Here is a 16557-nt window from a genome sequence, read left to right on the forward strand (position 1 = left end):
GTGCCTGTGCAACGCGTCGGTCCATGTGCATCATGCCTTGCCCTTCCCCTCTCACAAGGACCAGGATGCTTGTGACACATCCGCTCATTCAGGGCGACGGTGGTTTGCAATTGGATAGCCAGGAGGCTTGGCGGTCCACCTCTTCCCGCGTTTGCTCTGCTTACCCCACTCGTCCATGCCTGCCCGCCGGGTCCATGCTTTGGTTTTCAGTGGGTTGAGTGCCTGGTTTTGGCTGTAACCTTAGCTAGTGTAGGTAGGTAGGCGGGCGCTATAGCGGCAGTTCCGAGGTTAGTGGAGGTATGTATCGTCGTCGTCGTCGCGTTGCTGACGGGATTGTTAGGTACCGTAGTGTAGCGCAACAGGGCAGGCATCGGGCTTTGACTGGGGGCACCATCGTGTGCTGCAGCAGCAGCAGGAGACCGGTCGGCGCTTGGTTGTGACGGGAGACGGAACGAAATGTTTTCTTCGTTTCCTGCGTGATGCCGTGCGTGCGAATCCCATTTTTCTCGTTTCTCTTTTTCAGTCCTTCCTTGTCCCAGATTCACGGCAGTTCCTTCAGTTGCTGCAGCAGCAGGACAGGGCCCGTCCACACTCCATTCCACTTCTCTCAGCCAGCCCGCGGGCCCCCCTCCCTCCAGCAATCCTCCCACTCACAGGTCACCCCATCCTTCCACTTCCGCCGCGTTCCCTTCCTAGGTCCAGTCCTTTTTCAATCGCTCCTCCACTTTTCTTCCCACCCACCAACACCCACCGTGTCGCATGCCCGTCACAGCTTCTCCTCCAAACATTCATCATCCTCTTCTCAACTGTTACCAACCATCATTGCCAACTTGGACGGCCAACCATCCAACACAACACCGCGACGACGACTTTACCCGCCGATTCGTCGCGTGATTTTACGTCTTGTCTCTGATTGAATCGTCGAGTGATACAAACACCCACCACAACCCGAACTTGGCTGACGCCCTCTTCTACGCTTCCCGCCTCTCCGCCCAGATTGGTCTCTCTCGTGCCTGGCTTGCACTTTGACTGGTCGGCCCGCGAACAAGGCTCCGAACAAGTTGACGCAACTTTTTCTTTTCTTAAACGAGGCTTCGGCAGGACACAGCACGTCGTCGCGCTTATTACCCCGACCAACCCCCTCCTCACCTCACCAGGCTCCCGATCTCGTCCGTCGTGTCAGCCTTCATCCTATATAGGTCCCACAACCAGCGACCCGACACAATGACTGAAGTATCGTCGACCCGTCTCTACTTGGGCAACCTGCCCCGGCACGGTGAGTTTTCCGGATCTGCAACATCAACGTCATCATCATCACCACCACCACCACCACAGCCACCGTCGACCAGCGGCCGTCTCCCATGATCAAACATCAATCGCCGCCTTGTCGCTGCGAGGCTACCTCTTCTGTCCAGTTGTCCCTGCTCTGGCGCCTGGTCTGGTCGGCTCCCATCCGACGATACACAATGCTGACTCCCGCAAAGCAACCAAGGCCGATGTGGAAGCCCACTTTGCGACTCACGGAACCGGCGAGATTACCGAAATCAAGCTCATGAACGGCTTTGGTTTCATCGAGTACAAGGATGCCATGGACGCCCGCGATGTTGTTCCTGGTAAGTTGCTCTTTTCTTATGTGCATCATAGCAATCATAAAAAGAATATGTGCTAACAATCATTCTCTCTTTAGCTTTCCGTACGTTTCCCACTTCTAACCCCCCCGTAACTTGCGATATCGACCGACTGACAATAACAAGATGGATCGGACTTCATGGGAGAGCGTCTTACCGTTCAGTTCGCCCGTGGCGCCCGTCACCGTGAGGGAGGTCCCGGTTTCACCCACGAGCGTAACAGCCAACCCAGGCCCCGACGCACGCCTCACCGGATGCAAATCTCTGGCCTTCCCAATGAAACCAGCTGGCAGGTCTGTCACCCTTCCACTTCCTTGTGCGCCGCTTGATCATCATATGGATTTCTCTCTTTTTCCGGGCTACCCATGGATTCCACACCCTACTCTGTTCTCGCCCCCACCAGCATGGCATATCTCCTGTCACCGTCACACCCAAGTTTGGCCATTCGGACTTCGTTATTTTTCCTATTACCGACTGGTGGGGGGTCCGGCCGTTCCAGCTGAACGCACTTGGCTCTCTTTTGTACACCCAACTGGCTCTTTCCGGCTTCCTTCACTACATCCTTCTCAGTCTTCCCATTGGAGTTTCTTGTTACGGGCGGGACTATGGCAGAGGACACCCCAGAGCCGGATGACAACCTGCCATACACAATCAGCTTCCTGGACACATTTTACTGGTGGTGATGCATGGGAGGACCGCCAACTGCCAAATCCCGGACCTCAACTTACTCGACTTGCCTTTTTAGGACCTCAAGGACTTTGCTCGTCAGTCCGGACTTGATGTCGTTTATAGCGAGACGACTCGCAACCAGAACGGTGAAGGGTATGTGGCCACGGTCAGAACCTTTCTACACTTCCGCTGACCGAAATTACAGCTTCGTTGAGTTCGAAAACGCCGCCGATCTGAGGACTGCTGTTGAGAAGCTCGACAACCGCGAATTTAAGGGCCAGCGCGTGACCTGCGTCGCTAACGTAAGGAATATCCTCACACCTCGATGAGTATGGTTGCTGACCTTTGAAATTAGACTCAACCCGACATCCCAAGAAACGACCACCGCGCTCGCTCGAGGTCGCCGCGTGGCCGCCCATACCCCCCTCCCATGGACGATTACGACCGCCGTGGACCCCCTCCTCGCGGATACAGCCCCCGCCGCGACGGCTACCGTGATGGTTACCGTGACAGGTCGCCCCCACCAAGGCGCGAGTACTACGACGACAGGAGAGGTGGTTACCGCTCGCCACCCAGGCGCCCGATCGATGACTACCCGCCTCCCCGCGGACGTTACGATGACCCGTACCGTGCTCCCCGCGATTACCCTCCCGACCCGTACATGAGCGGACGCGGAGATGCTTACGATCGCCGTGCTCCTCCCGTGGACTTCCCTCCGCGTGACCCGTACCCTCGCGAGCCATACCCGCCGCGTGACTATGGTCGTCGTTACTAGATTCAGCCGGCGGCTCGAGAATACGGCTTCAAGGATTGGTTATGGAGATCGCGAAGTCGGCCCAATCGGTCTTTAAGGACTCCGGACGCTGAGCTGAACTTGTCTGAAATGAGTGATTGAGATTCTTGGCTCGGGGACAGTCTGAGGCCGAATAGCAACAATGCGGAACACTGCCGTGTGGTGCTCCAAGAGTTGGACGATGATTGATGGAGAGGCTCATGTAACAGATGGACAAAGGTCATGAGAGATGAATGCTGAAGTATTTCCTTGTCATCAGACTTTTATGTTCTTATGGTTTGGTAAAATGTTGGCGTCTGAGGTTTTGTGTGATGACAGCCTGGTATGGAAGGTTCGCGCAAGTGTAGATTGGTGTGGTCAATTTCGTTTCGTGTTGGATGAATAGCTTGATTCTCAGCGCATGTTACTTGCCTCTGGTTATGTGGCTCGAGCGAAAAGAAAACGAAGAATGGCTTTAAGGATTATGGCTTATGTCAAGATGTATTTGTTTCCGGTAGTAGGATTTCGATCAAAGTTAGTCTAGTAGCGAGTTTGATTTTGTCCAGTCGTGATTGTAAGGTATGATTCTCGGTCCCATCTTGAGCCTCAACAGCCTCGTAGGGCTCATGACTGAAGGCTGACTACCTAGTGTAAGATCGTGGACCTGCGTTGAAGGTGGCAGCCCAGATGATCGATCCCCCTGGTCGCTGTGGAGGTTCAAGTTGTTGGATTAAGCTTTTGTGGGGCAACGAGCTGCCGGTGCGCTAGCGCCTATGCCCACTGTGAAGTGGACTGGTAGCGCCGCCCAATCAGTGGGTGCGACGCCTGGGCGAGTCCCCGTCGAAATTTTTCCCAAACTTTTTTGGTCGATTCGAGGAATTGGCATCCATCCGTTTCGTAGCTTCGAAGTGCAGCCCCTCCTCCTCCACTTCCAAAAACATTCTTCATCTTCCATCTTTGTCTCTATAGAACCATATCACGACCAACTTTAGTCGACTGATCACCAACCTCGACCGTGTTATTTACTTTTAACTACTGTCGCGCAAGAGCAAATTAATACCAAACTTCACAACCTAGATACCCCGACACAATGGCCAAGCGCAAGTTGAACGAGACGGACGAACCGTCAGTCGTGACCGAGCCTCAGACCCAGAAGAAGACCAAGAAGTCTTCAACCGAGAAGAAGGAAAAGAAGGAGAAGAAGTCCAAGTCGCAGAACGTCAAGACACAGGAGGAGAAGCCCGAAGCGACCCAACAACAAGAGCAGCAACAAACCGAGGAGGAGCAAGAGCTCGAGCAACAACTAAAGGACGAGCAAAAACAACAAGACGAAAAGGACGAGAAGAAGCAGGGTGAAAAGGACGATGCCGACTTGACCTTCTCCGACCTGGGTCTCGACCCTCGCCTTGTGCAGGCTGTTGCGAAACAGAGCTTTGAGAAGCCGACGCTCGTGCAAAGGAAGGCGATCCCGCTTGCGCTGGCGGGCCAGGACGTGCTGTGCAAGGCGAAGACGGGATCGGGCAAGACGGCGGCATATGTGTTGCCTGTGTTGAGCGGCATTCTTAAGAGGAAGGCTGTGAGTTACCTTGACACCCGGGAGAATAAGTTGTGAGAGGGTCGGATGCTAACGAAAAGGAAACCAAACAGACCGACCCAACCCCCTTCACCTCCGCCCTTATCCTCGTCCCCACGCGCGAACTCGCCGACCAAGTCCACAAAGCCATTGATGCCTTCTCCGCCTTCTGCACCAAGGACATCCAATCCGCCAAGTTAACCGACAACGTGTCCGACGCCGTCCTCCGCTCCCTCCTCGCCAACGCCCCCGACGTGATCGTCTCCACCCCCGCCCGCGCCTGGCACAACATCGAGTCCGGCGCTCTCAGCGTCGCCAAGCTGCAGTACCTCGTGCTCGACGAGGCCGACCTCGTCCTGTCCTACGGCTACGACGAAGACATGGAGAACATTGCCCGCTCGCTGCCCAAGGGCGGTGTGCAGACCACCATGATGAGCGCCACTCTCGTCTCCGACGAGCTCGACACGCTCAAGGGCTTTTTCTGCCGCAACCCCACCATGCTGGACCTGAAGGAGGAGTTCAGCAACGAGGACGAGAAGCTCACCCAGTTCTACGTCAAGTGCGGCGAGGACGACAAGTGGCTTATCAGCTACCTGATCTTCAAGCTGCAGCTGATCAAGGGCCCCTGTCTGGTGTTTGTGGCGGACATCGATCGTGCGTACCGCTTGAAGTTGTTTTTCGAGCAGTTTAGCATTCGCAGCTGTGTGCTGAACTCGGAGTTGCCGATCAATACACGGATCAAGATTATCGAGGAGTTTAACAGGGGTATTTATGACATTATCATTGCGTCAGATGAGAGGAGCGAGGTTTTCTTGGAAGACGAGAAAACTGAGGAGAAGAAGGGGGAGCAAGGTGAAAAGAAGGAGGGCGAGGAGAAGAAGAGCGGCAAGGGAAAGAAGAAGAAGGGCAGGAGGGATCAGGAATATGGTGTTTCGCGAGGTAAGTCTGTCTGCTTTTTGGTCCTACATGGTTCTGGATACTAACCAACTTTTCTAGGCATCGACTTCAAAAACGTTGCCGCCGTCATCAACTTTGACATGCCCACTTCTTCCTCTTCCTACATTCACCGGATAGGCCGCACCGCCCGTGCCGGCCGCGCCGGTATTGCTCTATCGATGGTCGTCCCTCACGACCTCTATGGCAAGCACAAGCCCACCAGCATCAAGCAGTGCGAGAAGGACGAGAAGGTTCTGGCCAAGGTGATGCGCCAGCAAGCCAAGCTCAACCGCAAGTTGGAGCCGTACAACTTTAACAAGGACCAGATGGAGGCTTTCCGTTACCGTATGAACGATGGTCAGTACCCCTTCCTTCTCCATGTCATTATCCCTACTTCTTTCCCCGCAAGTTCACTGACCGTATATATGCAAAAATAGCCCTCCGCGCCGTAACAAAGGTCGCCATCCGCGAAGCCCGCACCCGCGAACTGCGACAAGAACTCCTGCGCTCCGAGACTTTGAAGCGCTACTTTGAAGAGAACCCGCACGAGCTGTCGCACCTGCGCCACGATGGCGAGCTCGGCACCAAGATGCGCCAGCAAGCCCATCTCAAGCACGTGCCTGATTACTTGCTGCCCCAGGACGGAAAGAACGCTCTCACGGAAAGCCAGATTGGGTTCGTGCCGTTTAAGAAGCAGGGCGACGATAAGAAGACGAGAGGCAAAAAGGGGGTCAAGGGTGGAAAAGGTGGGCATGGGAAGTATAAGAAGGGGCCTGGGGGGAGGAAGAATGTGTTGAAGACTTTTAGGGTTAGGAAGTAGAGGACTGGCGTCTGGTAGATGAGACGAGACGGGAAAGGGGGGGTTGCATTTTCTGGTGTTTATATGTGTGTGTGTGGCTTTTTTTGTTAAAAAATACCTAGGCTAGGCTTGGTGGTCTGGAGGGGAATAAGATATCATTGCGCAGAGGAAAGGGATAGCCTGATGTTGGATGTTATGTTGATATCACTGCGTATTCCACTACAAGCAGTCAATCTCTTCAACTTGGTCTCACATTAATGATAGACATCACCTCAAAGATGGGGGAGGAAACGCCAGTACATGCTTTCTTGTAGTGTCAGGCTGATAGCAATCTGAGAAGGGATGAAGAGACGGTCACGGTATTTTGATTGCTCTTCCGGACGGAACTTGGAATTATGGCAGGTTCTGCTGCTCCCCCCTTCCATCGATTTCATCCAACTGGGAATCCGAAAGCGTTGATCACCCGAATTTTGATTCACCAAAGACAGCAGATTTGATCTCGAAATGCAGACGGCCTCTGTCATCCAATCAGGGCGTATTATCCCCTGACCATCGCAGGGTTATATGTGACCACTGCCGTGTTCCAGGGTTAACTGTGAATTCGGAATCCAACACTGGACCGAAGCTTCCCCACATGTTGAGCTTGATGGTCTGTGCGCAAACTGTCCCCGTCGGGTGCGGCTCTGGACCGCTCGCTCTCTGGCCGCTGTGGGTGAGTGGGTGTGACCCTTGAACGCCGGCAGGAGCAGGAGACGAGTCGACTCCAGCAGCCATCCACCGGGCAGCTCTTCGTTCTTCTTTCATCTGCTTGATTCCCTTCTTGGCCGCCGACAACACCACAATACATACGACCACCACCCACCCACTCACTCACTCTACATATCCACCTCCGTCACCGTCACCGACTCCAACTCTAACTCTGCCTCTCCACCCACAACACCAACACTCACTCATTTTTTTTCCATATTTCGCTTTCATACCAATACATACGTACTGTACTTCCAAGACCCGCCGCCATCGTCAAGCCTTGCCTGCCGGGCCTGTGACTAGGTGTTCTGCAATCTGCACTTTAATCCGCCGCCGCCGCCGCCGCCTTTGTTCAACAGCCCGCTTGCTCAAAGCACAACCTCCTCGCTACCCGCCTCGACGCCGCCTCGCCCACTTGTCTACCTTACTACTCTACACGGCCCGCCCGACGACGCCGTTGTTGACCGCTGCTCTGTCTGATATTCGCAATCGAGAAGGACCCTTCCTGCGCCCCACGACACCCCTCTCATGCCGCCCGGCCTGCCGTTGCTCCATCGTCAAGTTCCTGGCGAAAGATAATAACCACCACCACCACCACCAACAACAACAATAGCGCCACCCCGAGTCCTCCATCGATTATTACCCACACAGCTCCGACGTCTTTGACCCACCACCTCGCGCCGTCGCTACCATTTCTTCGTTCCAACACATAGCCCAAGATGATGCAGAATCCCCATGTCTACGGCCACCACCAGTACCCCCAGGCCGACTCTGCCTGGCTTCACCAGCAGACCTCGCACCATCAGCACGCCCAGGCTGCTGCCGCCGCCGCCAATGTTGCCCAGCAGCAGCACTACAACCGCCTGGCCGGCGCACACAACAATGTGAACGCCCTTGCCGCCGCCACCCACGCGCAGGATAATGCCATTGAGCCCGTGGTCTCGGACGACAACCGCCGCACCCTGCAGTACATTGCCGACTTGCTGAATGAAAATACCAGGGAGGCCGCGCTCCTGGAGCTGAGCAAGAAGCGGGAGCAAGTTCCCGAACTGGCCCTGATCCTCTGGCACTCGTTCGGTAAGTACAACCGACCTATACCTCGGAGCCCCTCCCCCTCCTTCCCCCCGCCGATCGATCATGCGCTAACCCCCATGTCTAGGAGTCATGACATCTCTCCTCCAGGAGATTATCAGTGTCTATACCCTCCTCAACCCCTCTCAGCTCACCGCTGCCGCCTCCAACAGGGTCTGCAATGCCCTCGCCCTCCTTCAGTGTGTGGCGTCTCACAACGAGACACGTACCCTCTTCCTCAATGGTAGGTGCCCCTTTGTTACAAGCCAGGACCGACTAGCCTGCTAACCTTTTTTTTTTTTTTCCTCAGCACACATTCCCCTCTTCCTTTACCCCTTTCTTAACACGACGTCTAAGTCGCGTCCTTTTGAATACCTCCGGCTCACTTCGCTGGGAGTCATTGGTGCGCTTGTCAAGAACGATTCCACCGAGGTCATCAACTTTCTGCTTACGACCGAGATTATCCCCCTCTGCCTGAGGATCATGGAGACCGGGTCCGAGCTCAGCAAGACGGTTGCTATCTTCATCGTGCAGAAGATCTTGCTTGATGACAACGGTCTTAACTACATCTGTGCCACTTATGAGCGCTTCTACGCTGTCGGCACCGTCCTCAGCAACATGGTTGCTCAGCTGGTAGAGCAGCAGACGGCTAGGCTTCTCAAACATGTTGTTAGGTGCTTCTTGAGGTATGTTCTCGCCCTGTTACTCGATTTTTGGTAGGTCTCTGTACTGACTTATCATCCAAACAGACTTAGCGACAATGCTCGTGCCCGCGAGGCACTCCGCCAGTGTCTGCCAGAGCCCCTTCGCGACGCCACCTTCTCTTCGGTTCTGCGCGACGATGCCGCCACCAAGCGTTGCCTGGCGCAGCTCCTCATCAACCTCTCCGATAATGTAGTCGAACCCAGCACCAGCGGTCTTGGAATTTAAACCACCCTTTGCGATTTGGCCATTTTGCCACTTTGGATGCTCGGCTTTGCAGCAACTCATGGCAAAGGAACAAACTGCTAACTCGAGATTTTTCTTCCATTTGGTTATAGGGTGAGAAGTGGATTGATCGCTACTACAAGTAGAGATGGAAATATTCAGGGGTGGGGGCCACCGGTCGTAGATGATCGAGTGGTTCAGAACTTAACCCCTAATAGCAGCGCATAGCCATACCTAGGACCGCACAAGCTATCCGACGACGAGAAGGGTCCTATGGCTACACCTCAACATGTCAAGAGTACACCACCAGCACTCGATGATATTAGACGCAAAGACCGAAACCCCAAGAGGACCAACGACAGTCAGCATAGTGGAGGAACAAGGAGCCGAGAGACGATGAAGGTGTCAGCGGAGGAGGGCAAGAGAATCATTGATGACGAAAGATACCCCCAAATTTTACGTAGCTTCCTTAACTCTTTTTTTCTGTGTGCATAACGCCTATACAGTGCTTCATAGTTTTCTTTTGGAGGTTTTTGGAGGCTGCCGCAGTGTTGTATTCATCATTTGGGACGAAACGGCGGGGTCACGAAGTCCACGGTTCACATATCTTATACCCAGGAGGAGGGGAACGGAGGGAAGGGTGGCCAGTGGCGTGGTCGAAGACCCTTGGTTGAGGATGCGAAGGACTGGTGGCGCGGTCGATATATACTTTGGAGTTCAAACGTGATCGGTGGCATGATCACGGACAGGCACATACGAGGCGGACGGGTCGATGCTACCCGCTGGACCCTTCACTCGGACTGGCTCGGATAACATCAGCGAGGGAGGGCAAGTCAATCCAGTGGCCGATCAACGTTAGTGGCACCCATCAGACACATTCGTATGGGCGGCAGGGACAATTGGATGGCACCCGTTGTTCCGTGGGCACGCCGAAGTTGGTCACAACAATCACACCGCTACCCGGACGGATCAGACGACAACAAGCCAAGTCCGTGGGCAACAATACCTCTCACCTGGTCGACTCACCTCGAACACATCAACAACACCGTCACCGCCAAAGGTATATACCACACAAAGGGGAGATTCCAGAGAGAGAGATAGGAGAGGGGGCTACCTGATAATGTCTTATGAGTAGAGGGACCTGTTTTCAAGAGGAGGGAAAAGCGAGGAATAACTGGGATGCATAGGGTTATAGAAAAAGGTGGGAAGCGGGAAATGCGGAATGAGGAAAGAGAAACAGAGAAAGAGAAGAGAGAGGTGGAAGAGGCGTTTTTCTTTTTCACTTTTTCTTCTTGTCCAAGACACACCAAAAGCATCATCATCATCATTCATGTATCTATCTTTCGGCACGACACATGGGAAAGCGAGGATTCCATCATCATATCACTTTTACTAACATTGGGTGGGCGTTATTTTGTTGATTTTGGGAGGGGAGAGAGGAATGGTGGGCCAAGGGGGAAGAAAGGGGCGACGGGAATAGGGGAAAAGGGGGTTATGGGTTAGAGGGGGACGACCTCGGGGGAGGGGGGGTAAAGAGAGAAAGCATAGGATATGGGGTGTTGGAGATGTATGAGTTACCATAGTGGATAGGGGATATAGGAATTGCGGTTGTATGCGATGGTGGGCGTTTATGAACATGATATGCTGTTTCCTTCGGTATGTGAGCTGAGGAGGCGACACTCCATATTTGAGTCTCTGGGCTTATAATCTTGCGAACGTCTCCAGTTTGTGTTACCGAACCTTCAAACCTTCTTGACTCATTACCAGTTCGATAGTCAACATGTTTACCAGCGGTCGTGGGTAGTTCAGCACAGGGTTTGATGGAGAATGTGTAACAATGGTTTTCTTCTGGGGTATAGGACAAATCTGTCGTGAAACATTGCCATAAGCAGGTCATCGTTGACAAACTCTTGTACAATTCTTAAAAGGGGTATTCTACTTTTGCACCACCTCTACCTCTATCCACCTCTACATCTATCCTGAGAAAACTTTACTTCACTCCCCCTTCCACTTCCACTGAGCCTTCCTATGCAAAAAGTAATCCTTGCTCTGAATACTCTTCCAAATGCCATAAAACCCCCCAATCGGCTTCTTGGCCAACAACCAATGCCGCTGCTTCTTGCCCGCCTTATCCGCATCCACATGGATCTTGTCCCACACCGTCGGCAAGTGCTCGGCATGATACTTTTTTCTCAGCTCATCATACCACGTCCGTCCACCATACATCTTCCAGAATTTCTCTTGTTGATAATACGTATGCGCATAAAACCACTTCATCCCACCCAACTCCTTTACCTTGTTCTCCAATTCAATGTTCTTGGCGACAAACTCGTGTGGTTGATCGGGACCCCAGCCCCAGACGCCAATGTTGAGCATCATTTTATCTTGCGCCTTTTCGTCAGACGGGTGAGTGCCAGGACGGGTAGTATGCGGATGAAAAGTCGGGGGCGCGCGGCGCTTCAAGGGGCAGAGCCATAGTGGCCAGATGTTTAGAGAGGAGGAGGTGTAGTTGATGAATTCCTCGGAGGTCTCAAACGGCATGGCGATGTCTTGCACGACGAAACGGGCGGACTCGCCGGACCCGTGCAAAGCGCGGTACATCATGCGTGTGTGCAGAAAGTCGTCGAGGAACCACCGCGTGAGCCGGGTGAAGGGAACCCAGCTGAAGTATTGAAAGGCTGCGGCGCCGACCCAGAATCCACCCCGGTCGTAGCGGAAGAGGTATTCGGCGAGGGGGACGTAGTCGGTCGCCACCGGGGAATTTGTGGTGGTGGTGGTTGAGGGAGAAAGGGTTTGGGACTGGCAGTGCAGGTAGAACCAGGGGTCCCATGGTCCACTGAAGGTTTGGGGTTTGATTGGCTTTTCGGAGGAAGAAGAAGAAGGGGGAGGAGGTAACTCGTTGACGAGTTTGCCTGTTACGATGACGCCGTGGTCTTTGCTGAACAAAATCCCGTCCACGTAGTCGTTCTCGGCATTTTGGGTTTCTTCGCGCACCATGCGGATCGCTTCCGCTACGCTGTTGGCGCGCTTGTATTCGGTCTTGACGAATTTCTTGGCGTCCATTAGTTGGACTTCTAGGAGTGTTGTGGTGCCGAGAGTTCCTACGGCACCGGCTGCTCCGCGGAAGAGATCCCCTTTTTCCACTTCTCCGGTTTTCCCAGCCGCTGCCTCGAGATCCGGATTCTTCACTTTGACCACCTCCCCATTACCAAGAACCATCTCCACTTCCCGCACGGTATCGTCAAAAAACCCATGGCGAAACGAACTAGACTCCCCTGCTGTTCCGGCGAATCCACCACCGGCAGTGATACCGGGAAATTCCATGACGATGGGCGGGACTAGGCCGTGAGGCAGCGTGGCTTCGACGAGCTTGTCCATGGGCACGTTGGGTTCGACGAGGGCTGTCTTGGTGGCGCGGTCGACGGAGAGGACATTGTTCAGGGAGGAAATGTCGACGAATTTGGTGTTGGTGCCTTTTTGCGTGGGTGGACGGGTCGAGTTGGTGGAGCCGTGGAAGATGCGGTAGGGCAGGCGGGCGGCGTAGTAGGAGGAGATTTGGGAGGAGAGGCGGGTGACGGCGGTGGCGTGGCGCTCGAGGGCGGCGGTGATGTTGCCGGTCATCGTGGTGGACTGCAGTGCTCACTGACTGCCGCACCGGAACAACGGAGTTGTGAGACTTGAGATCGGTCCCGGACGTTGTGAGACCCGAGGTGATGTGATATGTGGTGGGCCGGGTCAGAGTTGTGACACCAAACGCTGTGAGACCAGAGGTGAGATGAGGTTGAAATTTCACGGGCACCGATATTGAGTGAAATTCGGACTTCGGCCGGCCGATGCCGTAATGGGCGGGGACAGTTACGGCTCGGCGCTGCGGGACGGAACAGGGTTACTGTAAATGTGGGGACTCACAGTGCTCATTGGGGTTCTGTAATCTTGGCATTTGAGGGCATCATCTTCAACTTGAACATTTTCTTTCATCCATTTGTCCAAAACCAACACCATCATCATCAACAGTGGATCGTAACATCATGAACTCTTCTACCTTGGGACATATTCATCATCAAACATTCACGCCCTGAAGCTCCTCAATCACATACTTGGTAAACGCCTCCTGCAATCGGATCCCAACCCCCGAATCCGTCGATTGATCCGGAAGGTCCTCCACTCCGAATCCCTTCTCGCCGTGAGCCCACAGACACCTTTCCACGGCCCTGGTATACTTATCTCCCATGAGGTTCCGAAGCTCCCCCAGGGGGTTGACTTTCTTGGCCTTAATGAAGGGGGCATCACCCAGCGTACCAAGCAGCCAGTCCCTTGCCTTCTTGGAGTCAGAAAGGCTTACCGACGGCGGCTTCCTCTCAGGCACCACCGTTTGAACAAACAAAGGCATCACCGTTACCGTTTGATCAAACGAAGGGGAAGGTTCCGACTCCTTTAGGCACAGAATCTCATCAAGCGGCTTCCAGTGCCCAATCTCAAGCAACACCAGCCCAAGACTGTACAAATCATACGTCTTGCGAGAATTGTGATCGGTCGGATGCTCGCGCTGGATGGCCGGCCAGCGGTAGAGATCCCACGCCATGTTGAGACTGCGTGCGGTAGTCTTGCTCTTCTCGGGTCGGGAATACCCAAACCCACAGAGGTAAGGTTTCTCGGGATCATAAGCCTGCTTCATTTCAGGCCCGTTATCGCAGTCAAAGTAGAAGAGGACGTTGCCACTAAAGATACCCTTGTGCAGCCAGTTGACAGTGTGCAGGTTCAGGACGGTGGTGCAAAGCTTCAAGGCCAAGTCAAACCGTTGCGACAGACTCGGCTTGAACATCTCCATCTCTGTGCCCAACAAATCGTAGAGGGAGACAATTCTATGACCCCAAAAGAGTCTTTCCTTCTCCGCCTTGAAGATGAAACCATACATGTCCGCTCCGCATGCATCCCGCGCATCCAAGTAGCCGATACATTTTGGGACGTGAAGGGAATCGGGCTTGGGAAGATGCAGCATCTCCGCGAGGGTCAGCGTGCGCAGATCGGCCGCTTTCTCTTCGATCGAGCCTTCTGCGTAGTCCCCCATGGGCTTCCACTCAATCCAGACCGGGACTTCAGCCATGCCTTCTCTCACGGTTAGGTAACCCTGTGGTCGTTTAACACGAGCGAGGTTACCAAAGTGCAATTCTCCGTCGGAATCTCGATCGCCATCGCATATAATAAAGACCTCCAGAAAATCTTTCTGGCCCTTGCGTGGGTCGCCAAACTGGGCAATAGTGATCTTGGTATCGCTCGCCTCGAGTCTCGACGCCGCCGTCGGATCTTGTCCTTGATGAAGCCTGGAAAGCAACTCCTCCGATACTCTCGCCATCTTCTTCAGCCTGATCAAATCCTGCACATCATTCACCATCTTCTTCTTCCTCCCTTCTCTCCCTCCTTCTCCATCAGCCGCCACCTCCATCCCTTCCACCATCTTTCCCAGCACATCCACCATATCCTTCAATTCCCCAATCCCGTCTCTCGCCAGGATCATCTCTCGGTAAGTCTTGCCAATGATGTCGTCCATCTTGGACTGCTGATACCCCCGCATCAGCTCGTCCAGCCTCTCCGTCAAAGAGTGCAAGTCCAAGAGCAAAGCCTCAAAGGCTTCCTTGTCGACCATGACCCACCGCACGCGCGAGGGGTGGGTAACTACATCCTTGGATGTGCGAAAGAAGCGGCGGATGTGGTTGGTTCCGCGTCGGTGTTCGGCCTCCTTTTCCTTTTCGACCTTGAGTTTCTGCTCCTTCTGGGATTGGTCGTAGGATAAGGCCAGAGAGGAGATTTGGGAGAGGAGGGCTTCGTCTGTTGCTGGCTTTGGCTCTGAAGAGGTTGATTTTTCTTTGGACGAGGAGGCCCCACCGACAGCTTTGGGATCTTTACCTCTGCTGTCCGTACTGTTGCCTTTGACGTCCTTACCGGAGCCCTTGACGTCCTTACTCTCTTTACCATCTTTCTCCTTCTCTTTATCTTTTGCAGGAGAGATATCGGATGGAACAAGCTCATTTCCATACCTGGCGTTCAAATCCCTAAACTCGGCTAAAAGCCACTGGATCCGAGCCAGAATGGTGATCAGCTCGGTGGCATTGGTCCCCAAGGTGGAGGCTAGTGAAGAGCTGGGAGTGATTTCAATGAGTCCGGCGGCTTTGGCCCAGGCGAGAACTCGATTATATTCGATGATGAGCTGCAATCGGTATTTCTCGCACTCTTCGGGGTATTCGACGAGGGCCGAAACGAATTTGAAGACTGTCGTGATATTAGTACCTACGGGTGGAGTGAATAAAGGGAAGGGAAGGGTGACACACGCCGGACGGTGTTGTCCAGGACTACTTGGGCGAGTTCAAAGGCTGATAGGGGGTCCATTGTGAAGGGCTGTTGAGCTCGATGAGTGTCAGCGCCAAGACCCGGTCGTGATATTCACCACGGTGAAGCAAAGCAACTCTATCCAGAAGAGCTTCTTTCACGGAATTGTTGTCAGATGGAAAAGTGAAGTTTTCACGCACACAGGCAAACATCAGTGCCTACCTAGCACATTGCCTAGGGCTGAAGGTCCCTTCCATCGTCCTGCCGGACGGGGGACTCAGGTTACCCCTCTGTTTGGCGTTACACTCTCAGCCCAAGCATGACGCTACCCGAACGACCAATCATTGTGAGCTTGGGCGGTTGATCTCCAGGCCTCACGCGGACCCCTCCTCCTCGTGGACATCAGGGACAGGCAATTGTCAGATGCACGTCAGCTCCATGATAGCTTCACATTTCTCGGTAACGGGTGCTACACCAGTTCTCAGCATAGCCATCGGAAACTAGCCTTACCCATTCCATTACGTTTTTTTACACGGATGAGGCTCATCTCTGTCAGATCGTGAGATTCGAGACTCGATCACATCATCGCGAGAAGAGATGGCAGCTGAGTTGACTTACAGAACCGAAGTTAGTTCACAACTGCCTCATCGCAGCATCACAGCAGCACAGCCGCGCATCCATCACTCTTTCCAGTGAAATTCATGCAATCGAAAACTTGCAAACAGCAAGTTCCAGACGGAAACAGCAAGCAACCGAGATGCCTGCCTGTCAACGTAAACGGCCAGAATGTCAGTGTCGACGTGATTGTTGATTATTAGGTAGTTTGGGTTCCAATATTTTTCAAATACCACCAAAGAAACGAGCAATCCGAAGATGTTCAGAACACCAGGCGTGCCGCAAGAGCGGCCTCCTGGTCGCGGTGGCAGTCTCGCTTGTAGTGTCTTGAGGTCACACGGGTATCTAGGTATATTTCTACCCTTTGTGGCAGATGAAGCACCATGGCAGTCAAATGGTTCCCCAAGCAAGTGCTATCGGAGATATCACAGTGGTAGAGCTTCAACTCCATGGCTTTCTGGCGGTAGAGGTCGATTAGGTAACTCACAGCCTCGAT

The 16557-nt window shown here is 53.7% G+C and overlaps 7 protein-coding genes across 7 annotated transcripts; 5 read left to right on the forward strand and 2 right to left on the reverse strand.

Moving 5' to 3' along the window:
* Positions 1–349: 349 nt before the first annotated feature.
* On the forward strand, positions 350–1195 carry B0T23DRAFT_153937 (uncharacterized protein). The gene has a single exon (XM_062832590.1). It carries the CDS (start codon positions 480–482, stop codon positions 915–917), a length of 438 nt encoding a protein of 145 aa, XP_062693447.1. The 5' UTR covers positions 350–479; the 3' UTR covers positions 918–1195.
* Positions 1196–1224: 29 nt separating this feature from the next.
* B0T23DRAFT_429197 (uncharacterized protein) lies at positions 1225–3072 on the forward strand (the record flags this gene model as incomplete). Its single annotated transcript, XM_062840179.1, has 7 exons — positions 1225–1276; positions 1350–1613; positions 1688–1693; positions 1755–1921; positions 2374–2450; positions 2503–2599; positions 2653–3072. The coding sequence occupies 7 exons, from the start codon at positions 1225–1227 to the stop codon at positions 3070–3072; spliced, it is 1083 nt and encodes a 360-aa protein (XP_062693448.1).
* Positions 3073–3835: 763 nt separating this feature from the next.
* On the forward strand, positions 3836–6718 carry B0T23DRAFT_359087 (P-loop containing nucleoside triphosphate hydrolase protein). The gene is made up of 4 exons (XM_062836217.1): positions 3836–4645; positions 4717–5581; positions 5639–5935; positions 6016–6718. The coding sequence occupies exons 1-4, from the start codon at positions 4160–4162 to the stop codon at positions 6396–6398; spliced, it is 2031 nt and encodes a 676-aa protein (XP_062693449.1). The 5' UTR covers positions 3836–4159; the 3' UTR covers positions 6399–6718.
* A 1056-nt stretch (positions 6719–7774) lies between these two features.
* B0T23DRAFT_153956 (cell differentiation family, Rcd1-like-domain-containing protein) lies at positions 7775–9370 on the forward strand. Its single transcript, XM_062832591.1, has 4 exons — positions 7775–8201; positions 8284–8439; positions 8506–8881; positions 8945–9370. Exons 1-4 carry the CDS (start codon positions 7844–7846, stop codon positions 9123–9125), a joined length of 1071 nt encoding a protein of 356 aa, XP_062693450.1. The 5' UTR covers positions 7775–7843; the 3' UTR covers positions 9126–9370.
* A 25-nt stretch (positions 9371–9395) lies between these two features.
* On the forward strand, positions 9396–9617 carry B0T23DRAFT_404977 (uncharacterized protein; the record flags this gene model as incomplete). Its single annotated transcript, XM_062838954.1, has 1 exon — positions 9396–9617. The coding sequence occupies one exon, from the start codon at positions 9396–9398 to the stop codon at positions 9615–9617; it is 222 nt and encodes a 73-aa protein (XP_062693451.1).
* Positions 9618–11015: 1398 nt separating this feature from the next.
* B0T23DRAFT_153968 (uncharacterized protein) lies at positions 11016–13029 on the reverse strand. The gene has a single exon (XM_062832592.1). It carries the CDS (start codon positions 12741–12743, stop codon positions 11118–11120), a length of 1626 nt encoding a protein of 541 aa, XP_062693452.1. The 5' UTR covers positions 12744–13029; the 3' UTR covers positions 11016–11117.
* Position 13030: 1 nt separating this feature from the next.
* B0T23DRAFT_153983 (prion-inhibition and propagation-domain-containing protein) lies at positions 13031–15912 on the reverse strand. The gene is made up of 2 exons (XM_062832593.1): positions 15449–15912; positions 13031–15389 (listed from the first exon to the last, which is right to left on the reverse strand). The coding sequence occupies exons 1-2, from the start codon at positions 15504–15506 to the stop codon at positions 13183–13185; spliced, it is 2265 nt and encodes a 754-aa protein (XP_062693453.1). The 5' UTR covers positions 15507–15912; the 3' UTR covers positions 13031–13182.
* Between the last annotated feature and the right edge of the window lie 645 nt (positions 15913–16557).

The sequence above is a fragment of the Neurospora hispaniola genome (assembly GCF_033458365.1).
Source record: "Neurospora hispaniola strain FGSC 10403 chromosome Unknown B0T23scaffold_4, whole genome shotgun sequence".
Lineage (NCBI taxonomy): Eukaryota > Fungi > Ascomycota > Sordariomycetes > Sordariales > Sordariaceae > Neurospora > Neurospora hispaniola.

Bases quoted from the DNA above. Each gene is read 5' to 3' on its own strand.
- B0T23DRAFT_153937 (XM_062832590.1), top strand. From the start codon at position 480: ATGCCGTGCGTGCGAATCCCATTTTTCTCGTTTCTCTTTTTCAGTCCT.
- B0T23DRAFT_359087 (XM_062836217.1), top strand. From the start codon at position 4,160: ATGGCCAAGCGCAAGTTGAACGAGACGGACGAACCGTCAGTCGTGACC. The intron at 5,582-5,638 runs GTAAGTCTGTCT...CAACTTTTCTAG, and splicing joins GGAATATGGTGTTTCGCGAG to GCATCGACTTCAAAAACGTT. The intron at 5,936-6,015 runs GTCAGTACCCCT...ATGCAAAAATAG, and splicing joins CCGTTACCGTATGAACGATG to CCCTCCGCGCCGTAACAAAG.
- B0T23DRAFT_153956 (XM_062832591.1), top strand. From the start codon at position 7,844: ATGATGCAGAATCCCCATGTCTACGGCCACCACCAGTACCCCCAGGCC. The intron at 8,440-8,505 runs GTAGGTGCCCCT...TTTTTTCCTCAG, and splicing joins ACGTACCCTCTTCCTCAATG to CACACATTCCCCTCTTCCTT. The intron at 8,882-8,944 runs GTATGTTCTCGC...TCATCCAAACAG, and splicing joins GTTGTTAGGTGCTTCTTGAG to ACTTAGCGACAATGCTCGTG.
- B0T23DRAFT_153968 (XM_062832592.1), bottom strand. From the start codon at position 12,743: ATGACCGGCAACATCACCGCCGCCCTCGAGCGCCACGCCACCGCCGTC.
- B0T23DRAFT_153983 (XM_062832593.1), bottom strand. From the start codon at position 15,506: ATGGACCCCCTATCAGCCTTTGAACTCGCCCAAGTAGTCCTGGACAAC. The intron at 15,390-15,448 runs GTGTGTCACCCT...ATATCACGACAG, and splicing joins CCTGGACAACACCGTCCGGC to TCTTCAAATTCGTTTCGGCC.